The 18991-nt window shown below is 50.9% G+C and overlaps 1 protein-coding gene across 2 annotated transcripts in view; it reads right to left on the reverse strand.

Moving 5' to 3' along the window:
• Nucleotides 1-4658: 4658 nt before the first annotated feature.
• Nucleotides 4659-18991, reverse strand: part of STXBP1 (syntaxin binding protein 1) — a 71864-nt gene continuing 57531 nt past the window's right edge. For both annotated transcript variants that reach the window (XM_060101108.1, XM_060101107.1), the window contains 3 exons: nt 17154-17239; nt 13717-13871; nt 4659-6635 (listed from right to left, as the gene is read on the reverse strand). In XM_060101108.1, coding sequence (XP_059957091.1) covers nt 6553-6635; nt 13717-13871; nt 17154-17239 — 324 coding nt within the window. In that variant the 3' untranslated portion in view covers nt 4659-6552. The remainder of the gene's footprint in view (nt 6636-13716; nt 13872-17153; nt 17240-18991) is intronic.

The following is an 18991-nucleotide window of genomic DNA, read 5'->3' on the forward strand; positions in this document are numbered from 1 at the left end:
TTGTATCCTTTATAATAAACCAGTAACAGTAACTAAAGTGCTTTCCTTGATTCTGTAAGTTGTTCTAATGAATTATCAAACCTGAGGAGGGGGTCGTGAGGACCCTCGAATTGCAGTCATCTGGGCAGAAGTGTGGGTAGCCTGGGCACCCCTTTGGTGGCTGATGTCTGAAGTGGGGGCAGTTTTGTGGGACTGAGCTCTTGACCTGTGGGATCTGCATTAACTGAATAATTAGTGTCAGAATTGACATAACCGTCGGACACAAAGTTGGCATCAGAAACTTGGAGAAATGGTGTGACGGTGATATGTATTTGGTGTCAGAAAAAAAATATGCTCACTCCCCCTCCCCAGTTCTGTGTAACACAGGTTTTACCTGGGTGCACACCTCTGGGCAGGCGTGGCCAAGAAGCTGGGGTCTCCCTCTCCTCTCAGCTCCTAGTCTGGGGCTCCAGTTTCTCCCTGGGAAGGGCAGATGGCCACACCCTCCTATGCTGCAGATTCTCCATTCCCAGCAGGTACAACAGAGGACTTCCCCACACAGGTCCACTCAGACGGTAGAAGTGCCACTCCAGGTGTGGCAGGTTAAAAAATACCTGCACCCTGACCACCTCAGCTAGGTCCTAGGGTGGAGGTTCCACACCGGGAGGGGCAAGCTGAGAAGAGCAGGGGCTGCCACCCCCTAGAGCCCACTTGTAGAGCAGGTGTCACTCCAGGAAAAGTAGGTCAGCCCCCATCCTGGGTGCAGTGGTGCACGGGTTCTGCACTGCGGAAAGGCAGGCTGTAAGGACAGAGAGCTCCACCGTTCTGCCAGAGGGAGCTGACTTTGTTCAGATCAAGGCTTTGAAAACTCCTTGTCTAAGGGTGTTGGCAAAACCAGTGGCGATCCTGGTGGAGAGCAGTTAAGAGGAGGCTGGTAGCTCCGGATACAGCGCCTGGTTTTTACAAGCCTCTTGGCAACATTACATCTGGTGCCACTTTTCACTCCGAGTGTAACTCTGTTGTCTGTAGTTTGGGTTTCTTCCCCACGCTGAGGGGTGGACTTAATTGGTTTCATGTATTCTTTTGTGATTGGTATTGGGGAAACCTGCTTGGCTTATGGAGGAGGTCACCATGCTTCATTTGAAATTGAATGAAATGTTTCAACGTGTTCATCTCCTCTCTGACAGTGTTCCTACCTAACAGGTAAAGCACGGGGAACCAGGGAGGTGAAGCTTACCGGCCTGGAAAATTCAACTTTTATTGTTCTATTTCTACTCTTTTTTTTTTTTTTTTTGGTTGCTTGTGTAAAATAATCATTCTTGAAGAGTCACTGGGTCCAGCCCATACAGACTCACATTCTATATTCACGCCAGAATCCTGTTGTCTATTTACGTTGATAACGCTTTTCTGAGAGTAGAGAACATGGGCTCTGGAGTCAGACAACCCTGTTTGTTTATTTATTTATTTATTTCAGATATGACTGGATTTCGGGTGAGCGACCCCTGAGGATTCCTCACCTTTTTTAAAAATTTTTACTATTATTACTTTTTAACATTTATTTATTTTGGCTGCACTGGCTCTTAGTTGCGGCATGTGAGATCTTCATTGCGGCATGCATGTGGGATCTAGTTCCCCGACCAGGGATTGAACCCAGGCGCCCTGCACTGGGGAGCACAGAGACTTACCCACTGGACCACCAGGGAAGTCCCCAGACAACCCTGTTTAAATCTAGGCTCTGCCTTGTACCAACAGGGGGACCTTGGCCAAGTTCCTCTGTCTTTGTGCCTTTGTTTCCCCATGTGTTAGTAGGGTTAATAATGACATCTAGGGCTTCCCTGGTGGCGCAGTCGTTGAGAATCTGCCTGCTAATTCAGGGGACATGGGTTCGAGCCCTGGTCTGGGAAGATCCCACATGCCATGGAGCAGCTAGGCCTGTGAGCCACAACTACTGAGCCTGCGCGTCTGGAGCCTGTGCTCTGCAACAAGAGAGGCCGCGATAGTGAGAGGCCCAAGCACCGCGATGAAGAGTGGCCCCCGCTTGCCACAACTAGAGAAAGCCCTTGAACAGAAATGAAGACCCAATACAGCAAAAATAAATTAATTAATAAACTCCTACCCACAACATTTAAATAAATAAATAAATAAATAAATGAATAATGACATCTAACTCCTAGAGTTGTTGAGAAACTTCAGCAAGATACGTATAAAACACTCATGTCTGGCACATAATAAGTACTCAATATACATTAACTACAATGAGAATTGTTATCTATATGATTTTGATTCCATGAAGCACTTTTAAGCCACTGATTCATTGTGTGATTGGGGCTATAAGGCAACACAATAATAACCATCCTCTCCTCGTGGGTAGCCACTATCCTGACTTTGGTATATTTATCATTCTCATGCACATTTTTATACAGTTACATCATAGGTATTCATAAGTATTCTATAGTACTTTTTATGAGGTTTAAAAACCTTACACATTCTGTACGTATTCTGTAACTTGTTCACTCAACATTAAGTTTTTGAGGTTTATTCATGTTGATATGTGTAGGTCATGCATTTTTAACTGCCTTAAGAGTAGTCATTGGCTTGGGCTTCCCTGGTGGCGCAGTGGTTGAGAATCTGCCTGCCAACGCAGGGGACACGGGTTCGAGCCCTGGTCTGGGAAGGTCCCACATGCCGCGAAGCAGCTAAGCCCGTGCGCCACAGCTACTGAGCCTGCGCGTCTGGAGCCTGTGCTCCGCAACTAGAGAAAGCCCTCGCATAGAAACGAAGACCCAACACAGCAAAAATACATAAATAAATTTATTTTAAAAAAAGAGTAGTCATTGGCTGCATACACAACAATTCATCCATCTTCTAGTTGATGGACATTTGTTTTTTTTTTCCAGTGTGTGTGTTTACTCTTTTTCCCCAGACTTGGCTGAGAGTCATAATCATCACCATCAGCACTGAGTGCTTACCGTACTCACTATAGGGCCAGCTCAGCACCGTTCCTCCATGGGCGTCACTCACAGGAGGGGACCAAGTCCCTCATCAAGGTCCTATGGACCGAGGCCCAGGTGGATGTGACCCAGGCCAGCCTGACGCCGAGGTCTGTGCTCCTAGGCGCTCCGCCATTCTGCCTCCCAGGAATGAATGCCTGGTGTCGCCGAGTGGGTGGACAGGCCCCTCAGCAGGGTCTGGCTGAGACCCACAGCCTAGACCTGAAACTCCAGAAAGGCGGAGGGACTGGCTGCAGCTCACAGACTCCTGGTTTAGGATCGCCCAGTTACAGATGCAACACTCTATGCCTTGGTTTGTTGCAGAACACCTGGCCCATGCAGGAGTATTTAACACTACTGGAGACCTTCTGGAGGAATGGCCTGCAGGCTCCATTTGTGCTGTGTTACAGGAAAACCAGGACTTCTTCCAGGAGCATAGAAAGGGCCATGCTTGTTTGCCACTGGGTGGTGGTGGTGAGGGGGTGGAATGGAAAGAGGTGCCAGAGACCCTGCGTCAAATGATGTCAGGGACAGTTAGAGAGACTAACAAGCCACTACCGTGGGCCTGGAGGGGACACACGGCCCTGGGGAGACGGAGCAGACAGTACTGACTTTGCTTTAATGTAAACTCAGTTTAGAACAATTTAGAATTTAAGAATTCTGATCTTGGACCTCACTCCAAGGCATTCTGGTTACCAGTGAGGCAACTACTAATTGAAGACAATGAGAGTCTGATGCTTTCCTGCTGGAGTGAGCTTTGTGACACGCGGGATCTTAGTTCCCCGACCAGGGATCCAACCCACGCCCCCTGCAGTGGAAGTGTGGAGCCCTAACCACTGGACTGCCAGGGAATTCCATTCAGCTCCTTCATCTGTAAAATGGGGAGAGCACCCACCCAAAAGACAAGGTATACAAGGGGGCCTGACAAGGCGCAGGGACTCAATAAATGTCATCATTACCTCCCTTAAGGCAAGTCTCACCAGACAATAGCCTGGTTGTGGAGATGCACCTTCCACCAACTGGCCCTGACTTGTTGGATTTCTTAACAGTATGAGGGAGATCAGAATTTGAATGACAGGGTGACTGGGGACAAAAGGGTAGAAACGGAAGTTCCTACAAAGAACCCCACACCCCTGCGCCCAGTATTCTAGCAGGTTTCCAGTATGACTCCAACCCTAACTTAAGGGTCCCCTCCCCACTGGGACCAAACGCATCACAGTCTCTCCAGGTCACCAACAGCCTTCAGGACCAGCAGGATACGCTTTTCAGATCTGGAAATAAGTTCACCGGAAGGCTAGACGGTGTGGCAGCAGGACCAGAGGAGGACAGCAGTACCACAGGTAAAATGACCTCATCACGTGCCCGAAATGCACTGGCACCACAGGCTCAAGTAGGGCGCCACCTGCCAAGACAGAGCCTTGCTGTCTCTGCGATAGACAGACGCTCTACATACAGAGACACGGGACGATGGAAGAACTGCCTGGTGTCAGGCAGTGCAGTACACACTTCATGGATCGTCTCCAGACGCCAGGTAGCTCTAGAGCCTAATTCAAGTAACAGTGAATGGATCCAGAAGGCTCCGAGCCACAGCCAGGGGTGGCCGGGCTCCTCCCCAGTGGACCACTGACAAAGCCTTTCTCCTTCCGCTCCCCAAAGTAAAACCAGGCTGCGAGTCACCCTGGACACCGTGCATGGGCGCTGATTTATTTATTTATTAGACTCGAGTGCTTTAGTACAGAACAGTACAGAGATGATACATGTTTGTGCTTCAATACTTTCAAACACTGAGATTCTGATAATTTCAAGGTGAACAAGTTTCAAGACAGACTAGCTTTTTTTTTTTTAAAATATCCTTTTGATAAATTATTTTTATATAAATAACAGAGAAAGGAAAACCAACACATCGGACAAACAAGGTCCTGAAGCATGAGCATCGATCGTTTGGTCAAGGGCAGGGGACAAAACAAGCAGTAACAAGAAGAAACAAACCAAGGCAGGTCCCTACAGTCTGTCCTAAGGAAATAAGATCTTGTAAGGGGGGGAAGGGAGACAGACCTGAAAACTAATCTGAGTGCAAAGGGGAGATTTCAAAGCCTTGAGAAGAGAATGCCACGATGCATCTAATGGGGCGGGTGAGGAGTATATTCTGAAAGGGAATTGAGGGCCGCGGAGAACTAGCACACACCACGTTTGCAATGACGATGCCACAAGACAGTAATATACACACACGGTTTGCAGGGGTTAAGGGGGGGGGGTGCGGGTGGGCGTGGGACATTTTTGTGACTTCCACTGTCATTATAGTTCACAACAGCAGCAGAACAAATAGTGTGCTCCCTTCCGGAGAACGAGCTGCTGAGTCCTGAGGGCGACGAGACATCCTTCCTGCATTTGCTTCTTTAATTTCTGCATTAGAGCTAAGATTTATACAGCTACGTTTTTATACAGAGAATAAAATGATCGTTTTTCTCTTACAAGCACGACGACATATGACCCCACACTACACAAAATAAAGTATTAGGAAGTATCTTAAACGGAGGATAACCTGAGCGGGATCAGGGTCTGGATAAATCCACCGGGCCACTCTTCAGGTGGTTTGAAGTGTCGGGGGCGCAGACAGTGCTCTACAGGAAAGGGACCTCTGATCAGGAGCCTGCGGAACTCACTCTGCCCTGGTTCGCTCCTGTCCCGTGAGCTCCACCCAGGCTGACCCTGCTGAGAAAGAGCGGCTCTGTCGGGGGTGATGCCTGGGGAAAGATGGGGTCTGGTCTGAAGGACCAGGTCTAACTGCTTCTCCAAGGGACCCAGGTCCCCGGTGGGAGCTTGTTCCTCACTCATCTGGGGACAGTGACAGACCACAGAACAGGATCACAGCGCTGCGGCAGCGGCCAGGGAGGGAGCCACGACAGGCACCCAGCCTGACTTCCTGTGGACGCCCTCCTCCAGCATGGGGGAGGGGGGGAATGAGCCCCCTGGGGAGAGCAGAGGTCGACTCCAGCTCAAACCTCTCGAGATGTCACCTGAGCTTCACTTCCAAGCTTATCTGGATGAGAGCTGGCACTGAGGGGTAGGAACTGGAGTGAAGATAACAGATTAATCCTCAGTTTAAAATACTCCAAGAACGGACATCTCAGTGATTCCCAACAAGAACAGGAACAATCCCAAACGGGTTTTTAAAAATACCCAAACATCTACCTTCTCATACGCAAGCAATGTGCACATGTCACGCTGGGTTATGTACAAGGTCATAAAATCACGACCGATGGGGAGCAGGTGTCCATTCATCATCCTAAGCAGTTCAGAAACCCTCCAGCAGCGCGTCCCTCACACCGAACGTCTCCTCCAGGATACATCTAGAAGGTACTCTTTTTTTTAAAAAAACACAATGCATTATTTTGTTTCAAACGAGAAGAGGGCATCACCAAACACGAGAACGCAGCTGGCGACAGCGCCGGCCGGGCGTGCAGAGCTGGGGCAGGCGATGGAGGGAGAGGGGGGTCAGCAAGGGAACCGAGGCGGTCAGCGGTGGTCAGGGCTGCGAGCACTTTGGGGAGAGGGTTCGTTTTTTGGAGGCGTGGCTTATTTTTTAACTGCTTATTTCTTCATCTGTTTTATTCAGTTTCTTCAGCGTGTCCAGCAGTTTCTGTGGGGTGAGAATGTGCGTGGATCCTGGAGGAAGGCAGAAAAGACCGTGAGCTTGCCGGCTCTGGTTTCGAACACTTTCCCCTTTCCTGCCCTGTTCTATCCCCAGAGCTGTAGCCGTTCCCCCTCCCCCACCCAGATGCAGGGAGGGGTTGGGGACTGGGGTTTGGGGCCTTGTCATAGTAGGCCTGGGAGACATGTGAGGGCTGTGGATAAACAGAACACACCCTCTGGCTTGGGCAGGGTCCCGGGCTGTACCAAGGAAGGAGCCCACCTCTCCATCAGTGCTCAGCGCTGCTGTCTGCCAGGGGACAGGGCAGCTGCACTTCTAATTCTCTCCTGAACTCAAGGTGAAGCCAGGGAGAGAAGTTCCAAACCGGCCGGGAAAGAGGCTGGGAATGGGGCAGGGGTTAGCAGGGGGGACTGTGTGTGGTAAGAGTGGTGCAGGTAGGGAGGAAGAAGTGGACGGGTGGAGCACCTGGGGGAAGCCACTGCCTTCCGGGAGCCCGCTGGCTGGGACTGCGTGGTGGGAGGGACCTCAGGTGTGAAGGGGGAAGGGCCGGGGTACCTGAGGCCTTACCTTGCAGAGACCGCGCATTGTAAGAGGTTAGAAATGCTTGCAAAAATTTAAGCTAATGGAATTAGATATACTTCTATTGCAAAAAGAAAAAAGAAAAAAGAAAAAAAAATGAAGTCCTTTTTCATAAGGAGAGAGAGAGAGATCTCGTAAGTGCAGTAAAAAAAAGATGCATGGATTGTGTGGTTTGGACATGGACTTAAACAGAACAGGAGTGACTGGTGTGTGAGCATGAGGCCTGCATGCATGCAGCAGTAGGCTTCAAAAAAAGAGATCCCGGTGGGAGAGAAGAACTGAACAAAAGAGACCCATACTTGAAAATGTGCCTCCCTGGAGATGCGGCCGAGTGGGCCTTCATGTGAGGAGGGGACCCGAAACCATGGGATGCCAGATTTCCACCCTGAGGGCAGGCAAAAGAAGGCTTTGGCTGGCTTGTTGGGAGTGATTCCAAATGCCAGGGTCCCTATGCCTTTGACCGCTACTTGCTCAGCTGACCTGCGACTGCTGGCATTGCAGCCTGGAGCCTTCCTGGTCAGTCCAGACCAGGAGAACACTGGTGAAGCCCTCTCTGGTGTGAGAGGCTTCTCAACATCCTGTTCTCTGCAGCTTAAGCCCCAGCCCCCCCAGGGCCTGCTGAGTGAGGAACCAGTCCCCAGCTACTTCCCCGAGGTGCAGAGTGTGATGCCCTGAGAGTGCAGCCTGCGCCAGCCCCTGCGCCCAAAGCTGACTCATCCTGCAGACCCGAGGCTCCTTTGGCAAATGTGACACCGGTTTCAGCAGTGTGTCCCCCTCTCCCCCGAAGACACTCATTTCTGTGACCTTATCAATCTTCCTACTAGTCCTAAAGGTCAAAGGCTGCTCCACAAATGAGGAAACAGGGATAAACATTACCAAATTCTGACCAGAACCAATGGCAGAATGAAAGCCTTCCAAATCTCGACTTGATGCAGCAGTTTGAGTGTCTATACCTGAAAGACAGCTGCTGGGAATTCCGTACGGGGGATGAGCCTGGGGGCTCCCTAGGTTAAGGCAATGCACATGCCAGAGAAACTGTCCCTAACGTCCTCCCTTGCAGCCAAAAGGCCTCTGAGCAGATGCCTATCCCAAGGTGTCCCCTACCCTTGCTTATGTGCAGATTCAGGACTTGGAGGGAGGCCAGAAGGAGGTGAAGGAATCCACGTTTCAGAACTTCCGGGTATTATCTGATTGCTGCCCATCTGGTGTTCCCAACCTTTGACTGAAAGCAGAAAACTTCCAGAACCAACAGTATCAGGCAACAGTTACGGTCCTGGGCCCTAACTATCAATACCTCGTCTCTTTAAAGGATGCAGACCAGCTGGTGTTAATCCGAATCACCTGAGGGCCAATTCTTGCTTCGCAATCAGCTGTATCGCTTTAATACCCTGGTCAAGCTTTTCACCACCACAAACATTGCAAATGTTCTCACTTGAACCCACGGGTGGCTGACATGTAGGCCCTCTAGAACAGCAAGTGGGTTCTACTGCTCTGAGGGTCCCTCTTATTCTACATAACTGCAACACTGAAACGTGAACGGGGGTCTCCAAAACAAAGTCATCCAAAGACTGTCAAAGCTGGGGACCAGACACAGTGACCTCTGCCAGGACAAAATCCTTCCTTCCTCACGGACGGCACCCGAGAACCACAGGAGTTCTGACAGATCAGCTGGTCTAGCTGTTCCTGGATTTGGCTGAAACAGTCCTGCTGACTCACACTACTGAGGGCAGTACCGGTGAACGATACGTTTAAATTATAGATTTAAGAGCAGCCCAGGTGAGTGTGATGATCTGCCAGATGTGGAAGACAGTGGTCTTGCCCACCCACATCCAAGACGCCCAGGGTGGTGAGGCATGTTGGTGGCACAGCCAGGCCCAGAAGCCATGCCACTGCTCTCAATTCTGGGGGCCCTGTGGCTTCCTGCCCCAGGAGGGGATGTGTAAGGGAACGCTGAAAAAGCAGCTGGGCATTGGATCGGCTCTGCGCTCAGATTCAAATCTGAGTCTCACTGAAAAATGAAACTTATCTGACCTCGATCTAGAATAAAGCAAAGTACTCAACATAATAAAAAAAAAACATACTCTCCCGTGTAAGTGCTCTATAATAAGGTCTAAGCCAGCCTTTCGGTCCCCTTTCATCAGCTCCTGAGGCCTCCTGGACATTCCCTAATGGTCAGTACTTTTAATATAAACCACCTAGAGCACCGAGGTGAAGATCTAATCAAAAGATTTCATTTCTTAGACAGTTGAGAGGAATGATGGATTGATTAGCGGGGACTGAGCCAAGGCTTGGTGGCGTCTGTGCACTTCAGTTATCCATGCCCACTCCCTTCAGCCCAGCCGTGGGGAGCCAGCCTCGGCTCCAGGACAAAGAGGGGCCGGGAGGAGAGAGTGGGGCCGGGAGGATGGAGCACAGCACTGGCATGCACACAGGGCCCGCCGCGGACGCTCGTTCACTGCTGAGCAGGGGAAACCCATCTCTTAAAAGCTAAGTTCCTGCAAATACCAATGTGGGGGAGGAGACCACCCAGCCTCTCTAACGCCCTGCAGTGTCCTGGGCTTTGGTCACCTGGACAATCGCAACAGAAGTGGGCAAGTCGGAAGGCTCCCCTGCTGTCTGACCTCCCTGTGCCTCACTTTTTCTTAACTGAACTCTCTAAAATCCAACACTGTTCAACAAAGCATTTCAGAAGCCGGGAACAAACAGCCAGAGTCTGTTCGTGCTCTCTCTGCTCTGATGGCAGCTGAGACCTCTCTGCTGATTGAACATAAAACAGAGGAAGCAGTGTGCAAAGAAGAGGCATCTTCCAAAGCAGGGAATCCCAGAATGCATCCTAGCAGGAGCCCCTGAGGTCTGGGTTTGTGATTCTTTCTGACTCTGCAAGTGGTCTGTGATTGCTCATTTGTCCTTTGAGAAGCCTCGAAATACACCTTGCAGCAAATGCCGTCCACCTGCCTGCCATCTGCACGAGAACCAGATGTCTCTTATTACCAACCTACCAAGGTGCTGCTGAACAATGGCTGTTTTTTTAGTTGCTTTTATTGACCACCCACTGGCCTTGCTTTCTAGGGTGAAGGCAGCCTGGGCAGGATGGCAGGTAGCCCAGGGCCACAGCCAGCCCCCCTGTCCTGGCTCACAACCACTTGCTGCTTCTCATCTCCCTACTGCCGTGGGGCAGCTATCTCCAACCCAGGCGGAGAAAGAGGAGCTAAACAGCACAGCCTCCGGTGCAGACCTTTAGAGCAAGCCCTTCGTGGATGGAGCTTATTCTCTTTCAAACAACAAGCACACTTCTGATGTTACCCCAGCCAGGGTTCTGATGTCCATTCCCCCAAGGGTCGCCACAGAGTGTGCCAGAGTGTGCAGGGCTGCTTGGTTTAAGCCAACAACTGAATGACTGCATTACAGACGGTCAGAGCCCGAGCAGCCTCGGGCCCTGCCATCCAGCCTCCCTGTGTTCTGTGACCCAGGGGGAACGACCTTCCCCAGTCACACAGGTGCTTGCGGCCAAGCTGAGGCTGGAGTCCATGCCTGTCCGCTGCTCACTTGACAGGTGACTCACGCTCTGTAACTCACAGGGCCATGTTTCAGCCCGGGGTGGGGGTGGGGACATTTCTAGGGTGCATCCTCAACAGAGTAGACGAAGTCAGGTACACAAGATGTGGCCTCATCACAGAATGTGTAATGAAACTAAAGAATGACTAATGGTGCAGTGAGGTCTTCAGGGTCAGTCTGCCATCTGAACAGGTCAGGGGAGATTTCCAGCACAAAAGAAGGGTGGAAAGAGAGAGGAAGGAATGAGGACAAGAATAAAACCTGGGTAATGTGCCAACCTGACAATGGGTTCCCGGGTAACTGAGATAAAGGCACGAGCATGGCGGGAGAGAAGACACTCTTTAAAAACAGCACATGACGTGGAGAACAGATTTCTACCCAAAGGCTCTCAGTCTGACCAGGAGACTCCAATGGGAGAGAGGGGTATGATTCTCAACTCTCGAAAGGATCCACAGGAGAATTAAAATAAAAGCAATTACTGAAAGAGCAAATGAGTGTTAAGTGCTGTTTTTCCCAGAGGAACAGGAGACGTGAGCTCTTTCCACTGGTGGCTGGAGTTCACCATGTACGAGGTGGCTTATGACCCCATCACCCCTTAGAAATTGTTCCTCAGGATAAATGTCTTTCCTGGGAAAAAGGTATTGATGTATCTAACTACCACTGACTGGGAGTCTACCCTGACGCCCTCTGCCAAGCTTTCCTCGTGATCGCGTGCCGACTGGCATCTCCACTGGAGTTCTGCCTTGGACAGGACTGTTCCCTGAAGACCTGTTGGTCTCACTCTCAAGTTCCCACACCACATCACAACCCGGAGGCTGCCTGGTGTCCTCTGCCTTGTGCCCACAAATTCACCCTGGGGCCAGCAGGCTGGGGCACCGTGCCTGTGGCATCCCTCCACGTCCAGCTCCCTCTGGAGGACTGTGCACAGCAGTTGTGATTGTTTCTGGTCTAAAGCCCAGAGGGCTGCAGCTGTCTGACTGAGCGACAGGTAACCCAAGGCATGAGCGAGCTGGTAGGCCGGAGCCCAGTGGGGCTCAGGGTAGGGTTGGTGAGGGCAGCATCGGACACATTTTCAATCGGTGATAAGAACTGCAAGCATTTTCTTGTTAAAAGAAAATCAAATAAATAATAAACGGAAAAGGGAAAAATAAAAAGAGTGACGGAATAAATCAAAGAAAACCCTTCAGAGTGGAAGAGTTTCTTTTCTGTAATAAGCTGCTTTTACTTTGTTTCTTTGGCTCTCACTCCATTGTTGGAGCCTGATCCTCAAAAGATACCCTAGAGGACTCCCGGAAGTCGGGGTGTCTCAGGTCCATGAGAAATTTGGTGGGAGTGAGAATATGAGTAGAACCTGTGGGAGAACAGAGGCCGGCTGACTGCTTGAACAAAGGTACGTTACCGGAACATGCCAACTTAGGCCTACGTTTTATGCAGCCAATGAGGTGCGAGAGAGCGAGACGCACGCGCACGCGCGGAGCACACGCCGTGCACACGCGGCACATGCGCACATGGGCCGTGAGGACGCCCGGCATGCACAGAGCGGGCGGGGTCACACAGCGGGGCGTCAGCGGTCTGCACCAGGCCTCTCCGTCGATCCGCAGGGGCGACCCTGTCTCCCCGGGTCTCCACCTCCCAACAGGGAACCTCAGGTCGGGTCAGCGTGGAAGAGGGGGTTACAGCGAAGCCTGGCTGTGACGGCTTCGGCCCAGGAAAGCTGTGTTTGAGCAGAGAGTTAGCCAACACGCTCATGCAACACGTACGCAAGCAGGGAGCACCGAGAGCTCTGGCACGGGGTCCCACGTAACCAGAAAGGAAAGAACACAGGGAGAAACGGTGACCAGACAGGGGAGGCTTCAGGGAGAGGGGAGGGGAGGGGGAGGTGTGAGCTCCCCAATGAATGGTGGTATCTGGAAGGCGCGTTGTGAAGACAGTGCCAGCTCCATCTTGATACACCCAGGAACGGCCACATGGACGGATCTGCAGAACCTGCTTACTCTGAGAGCTTGGGGGGCACTGCGCCTTGGTCCCCCCAGAGTGGAGGTATAAAACTGACGCATCTTATTGAGACCAGGGCAAGGGCGGGGCCCAGCCAGGGCCGTAGGTGCTGATCACCTCTTGCCAATCAATGTTAAGAGGTACTCTGGGCAGGTGCGCCTCCATTTTGTTAAGGGCAAGATGGGACAAAAGGAAGGCATCTGGAGAAAGCAAGGTTTTTCTCAGCTCACTCTTCCTCTTCCAGCCGAGAAACTGGAGAAGTTCCTGTAGGCGTGAAAAAGGAGAAAAATCTCCTGCTGCCTTAAGTCAGCTCTTATAAGTTGCTTCCTTTCTTCTGGAAAACCAGCAGGAAATAACCAGAAGGGGTATGACAGACCCTGAAGTAGTAGGAACTGGCTAGGGGAACCCTCAGCAGAGCCCAGAAGTCAGGCCAATATGTTTCAGGCAGTATCTGTTCTCACTCCTCGTCTGTGCATCTCCAACGGACAGGTAAAGGAGCCGGTAATCATTCACCTGCCGTACACTGAGCGTCTTCTGGACGTGAGGCTGGTGGCCAGGAAACTGACACCACCCTACCCCCCACCCTCCAGCCCCGGGCCAGCACCAGGCCTAGTTCAGGCTGTAAGTGGGTGCTCTTAACCCCATTTTCGTGGGTAAGGAAATAACAGCGTGGAGAGGGGAGGCACTTTCGAGGTGACCCACGTGGCAGGAATATCAGCCTGGGTCTCTTGGAGCCTGTGACCAGGCTCTTCCCACCACACGGGGCTGCCACTCGTCAAGAGACACAGTGCAGACACGAGGAAGGAACCCTTGGCTCGTCAGCGTCTGCCGTCCACAAACATGTCTAGAGACTTAAGTTTTTCAGGGGCAACAGAGAACCGAAGACAGAATGAAACACCAAAGCATGGAATGGAGTCCAAGTGCAGTGAAGCGGCCCCTTCCCTCTAGAAAACACGCCCCACTCACCTATGAGCACTTCCCACTTTCCATTGGCTTGGGTCACCTCGTAAGCACAACGCATCTCATTCAGGCTCACGCCCCCCAGGATGAAGATGATGAGGCGAGGCCCACTGCGGTACTCCCCTGGGGCCTTATTCTTATGCCAGTGCCCATAGCGGGCGCTGGGGCAGGAGAGAGGGGGAGGAGAGGGAGAGAGAAAGATATTAATCATATTTATCTGCATCCAGTGTTTATACTTCATACCTCCATGACACGTTACATACTCGTTCTGTACACCAGTGACCGAAACAGAGTAGACGCTTAGCGCGTGTTGGCTGAAGTGAACTGCAGTGCAAATTATCAAGCGCTTTGGCTGCCGGGAGAAGAATCACTATGAGCGCCTGTGCTGTGACCCCGTCATGCAGGCAACAGACGGGTTCAGGTCGGCTTTAAAGCTGGACCTTCAGCAGCTTGACCCACGTGATGTTGGTCCCAGTGTCTCCCCCCAGCTGTACAGTTCTGGGCTTGTCTGGGACACTCTGCTGGAGGGAGCAGGGACCACAGAGTCCAGGGCCTGTCTGTAGCCGGCACATTGATTCACTGGACAGATGTGCACCAGGCGCCTCACTGGGCTGCCCCAGCACCGAGGAGCTGACCTGAGTGACATGTGGCTCTTGGCCAACCAAGAACTCAGGCTTAACTGGGGTGGGTGGGGCGAGGAGGGTGGCAGGAGGGTGGGGGTCTGCATCTCACCCCAAGGAGAGGAGCTCAGTGCCGTGGGAACAAACATGGGGGGAGGGACTTCTAGTGCCGACTGGGCATCACTGGGGAAGGCTTCCTGGAGGAGGTGACACAGAGCTGCCTCCTGAACGACAGGCATCTCAGTGGCAGGACAGTTCCCCAGGTGCCCCCCCCACCCCCGGCCCCGGCTTCCCTCAATGGGCCTTCACCTTGTCCTCGGAAACAATGAGAAATTGGTTGCTTCCAGGCTAAGAAAATGGGGAAAACAAAACAAAAATCAAAACAAAACAAGGGGCCATCCCTTAAGAAGATCACATATATATTTTTCCTTGTGTGGAGAATTACGCTGAGGATTTTAAAGTGTTAAATCAGCCTTGCATTCCTCAAACAAACCCTTCAGCAAGATGCACTGCTCCTTGTATATGCCACTGGGTTTAGTTTGCTAATAGTTTATCTATAACATTTGCCTCTCTGTGCTTGAGGGAAGTTTTATTTAATGCCATTTTCAGATTTGCTTTTAGGATCATGTACTCATAAAATAAGTGGGAAAGTTTCTTCTCTCTTTCTGTTATCTGCAAATGTGTTAATGTTGAGTGGTTTCTTCATAAAATACCAGAAGAATTCACCATTGCATCCATTGGGTTGCAAATTTATTTTGTGGAAGTTTTAAAGATAACTAAAAAGTTAATAGGGGTTACTGAGTTTCTCTTTTTTAATTGTCAATTTTTGTAATTTGTAAAATGCATTTGTCCGTGTCATCTAAATTTTCAATTAAATTCGGATACATTTGAAACAGAACGAGGAGAGCAAGGCTTCTCTGAACAGTGGAATCTTTACCCTTCTTCCTGACTTAGGACAGCATTAAAGCCACTTTCCACATCACGAAGGTCAGCCCAGAGGACCTCACAGTCACTTTTTTTTGCCTGTGCAATCATTTGTTTGTCTGCCGTTGTCAGCCAGCCTGGCTGTGGTACTGTGTGGGATTTTGTATTTCACTCCAACGCTGGCAATAAACATTTGGCCTCCACTGGCATCATGCAGGCCTGACAGTGACGACAGAAGGGGGCGCGGTGGAGAGAGAAGACGGGCGGGCAAAGTACTAGTGAGGCACATGGATTGAAAAGTGTTACCCTGGGAGCCTGGGCCACACACACGAGGGAGGCAGAGAAGAGATTCTGGAGGCAAAACGTGTGCCTAGTGTTGAGAGTCCCAGGGACTGGCCGTGGAGATGTGGCCTGCAGAGCATAGCAGGAAAAGCTTCTGGATGAACATGGCAAGGTGGTGAACAAGAGGAAGAGCTTTCAAAAACATAGGCACAAGGCCTCGTGGGCGGCCAAGAAAACACAGAGGGCTGGAGAACCCAGAGATGGAAGCGTTGATTGCTGTCTGCTCACATCTCCAAGCTGAGAAATGTCTGAGCATCACCAGGTACGTGGCAGAAGCCCAACAGACCCAAGGCATCCACATTTCCATCATCTATGTTTCCATCAAGGATGAATCTGAGAAGTGTGGCTCTATGCAGATGATGTATTCATCCCTTTCTTAATTACTAAAATTAACGAATGAATGAAAAGTGAAGACAGAATCCACCAAGTGCCTGCTACATGCCAGGCTCTGTTCTAGGCACTGAGGATAAACCAGACACGAATCCCTGCCCTCATGAGGCTCACATTCTAGTCGGGGGAGACGGGCAGTGAACAAGGTAAATACTAACAGCACACTAAGCGGTGGTGTAATCTATGGAGAAAAAACAGGGAAGGGAGACAGGAAGTTGGGGTGCTGTCATTTTTGGTCATTTTTTCACTATTTTCTGTAACACTTTATTGAGAAATAATTCATGTATCATACAATTCACTCATTTAAACTGTATAATTCAATGGTGCTCAGTATAGTCACAGAATTGTGAGCCATCACCACAATCAATTTTAGACCATTTTCATCAACCCCAAAAAGAAATTCTATACCTATTAGCAGTCGCTCCCCATTCCCCAACCCTTACCCCCATCCCCAGTTCCGAGCAACCACCAATCTACTTTCTGTCTTGAGACTAGCCCGTTCTAGACATTTCATATAAATGGAATCACAGTGTTTGTGGGCTTTAGTGATTGGCTTCTTTCACTTAGTATAATATTTTCAAGGTTTGTCCATGTTACAGCATGGATCAGTATTTCATTCCTATCTTTGGCTGAACAATATTCCATTGTATGAATGTACCATGTGTTTTTTATCCATTCATCAGCTGATAGACATTTAGGTCATCTCCACTTTTGAGCTATTAGGAATAATGCTGCTAGGAAGACTGGTGTACTGTAATTTTAAACAGGGTGGTTAGGGAAGATGGGAGAAGGTAACAATTTATTAAAGACCTGGATGAGAAAAGAGGTGAGTCATGCAGAGATATCTGGGGACAGATCATTTCAGGCAGAGGGAAAAGCAAGTGCAAAGGTCCTGAGGCAGAAGTAAGCCTGGTGTGTTCGGGGAAGAGCAAGGAGGCTGGTGTGGCTGAAGTGGGGGAGGAGTAGGGAGTGCGGGAGGAATGGGAAGCCAGGGAAGGGCCTCATGGGCCGCTGCAAGGACTTGGCCTGCACCCTGGCTGTGACGAGAAGCAGTGGGAGGGTTCTCGAGGGTCATGCAGCATCACAGCAGGACTGCCGTGTGGCTGCCCTCCAACCAGACACGGTGCCGCTTGCTCCCTGCTCGCTTGCTCAGGGACTCACACTCACCTGACCGCAGTGGTGCTGAAGGAGGCAGAGGAGCGGGTGGAGATGTATGGGTAGTGCTTGGTGTCAAGTCTGTCTTCAATGGTGTCCTGGAAAGAAGAGACACAGCTATCAACCGGCCATCTCTTTGCAAAGGGCTGACGCAATCAAGGTAAGACAATTTGAAGAACAAGTCACTCAGCCAAAACCATGGCCAGCTTTGCAACAACCAGAGCTCCCCTGTCCGCTGCCCGCTGCCGGGTGCCTCATGCTGAGCTCGGAGCGGGCGGACCAGATGCTCCGTAACCAGCGGATACAATGAGATAAGTTTGTAGGTCTGCTCTTGAAGAGAAGTTAAAAAAAAAACCCTGCATTGGGCTTCCCTGGTGGCACAGTGGTTAAGAATCCGCCTGCCAATGCAGGGGACACAGGTTCGAGCCCTGGTCCGGGAAGATCCCACATGCCGTGGAGCAGCTAAGCCCGTGTGCCACACTGCTGAGCCTGCGCTCTAGGGCCCACGAGCCACAACTACTGAGCCCACATGCCACAACTGCTGAGCCTGCGCTCTAGGGCCCCGAGCCACAACTACTGAGCCCACGTGCCACAACTACTGAAGCCCGCACACCTAGAGCCCGTGCTCCACAACAAGAGAAGCCACCGCAATGAGAAGCCCGCGCACCGCAACGAAGAGTAGCCCCAGCTCGCCACAACTAGAGAAAGCCCACGTGCAGCAACGAAGACCCAACGCAGCCAAAAACAATAAATAAATAAAATAAACTTTAAAAAAAACCTGCATTAATTTTTCTTGCTTCTCTTCCACCCTTTTATGTTCCATGTGAGGTTATAAATGTCGCATCCTGTCCAATAAACTCCTGACCCTTGCCATCCGTCTTGAAGACACTAGGCATGGGCAGTCTCTCGGGCAAGCTGAGGCCTTACAGCCTCGGTTTCCCAAGGGCCTAATTATCTGGTGGGTGGATCCAGCTACCCAACCCCTGCTGCTGAGAAGTCTACACTCCAAACAGCTACCGTGTGAAGCCCACACATGTCTCTTTGGGGGACTGGGGTTGTGGGGGGAAGGAAAAGGGAGCAGAGAACAAAGGAGGGAATGAGACAGTGCAGTTGGTCCACTCTGCCAAGCAAAGACACGTGATTGGTTTCAAGATGTCTCATGTTCACCCATCGTTTTGGTTTGTGGGTTTTAAAAATAGGAAGCTGACTCACTTCATATACTTAAAATATATTTATTTTAACGTACTGTTCAGTGGGAGCACATGGACTGCTATGAATTAACAAAGGGATCCTGGCCAAGACCTTTCATTCTCTGGACCCCAGTCCTGTCCACCTGTCAAGGGCAGGAACTGGAAAGACCATCTCCAGTTCCCACCCCAAAGCTCCCAGGGTGCGTCAGGATTCTACACAGGGTTTCCTCGACCTCAAGCTACAAGAAGGGGAGGAAGGGACACCGCTGGGCTACCTGACTTTCACAGATACGAAACACCTACTATGCGCAAGGCTCGGTGCCAGAGGACACGTCAGGTGAGGGCACAGGACCAAGGTCTAAAACGATGACCCAACACAGAGAGCAGCACACACATGTCAAGAGTATCCCTGACACATGCTGTGGGAGTCCAGGGAGGCCTCTGTGGTGCTGGGTGGTCAGACAGGTGGGCCAGTGTATGGGACTTTGCAGGAAGGCAGGATTCAGGAGGTGGAAAGGAGAGTGAGAACTCCAGGCAAGAGATAGGGCTGCACAGAAACACGATCGGCAGGGTCTCTGGCTGACGTGAGGGCTGAGGGAGGGGAGCAGCGGGAGAGGAGGAGGATGGGCTGGGATCTCTTTCCAGAGGCCCTCCTGCCCT

This window comes from Mesoplodon densirostris, chromosome 6, assembly GCF_025265405.1.
Source record: "Mesoplodon densirostris isolate mMesDen1 chromosome 6, mMesDen1 primary haplotype, whole genome shotgun sequence".
NCBI lineage: Eukaryota > Metazoa > Chordata > Mammalia > Artiodactyla > Ziphiidae > Mesoplodon > Mesoplodon densirostris.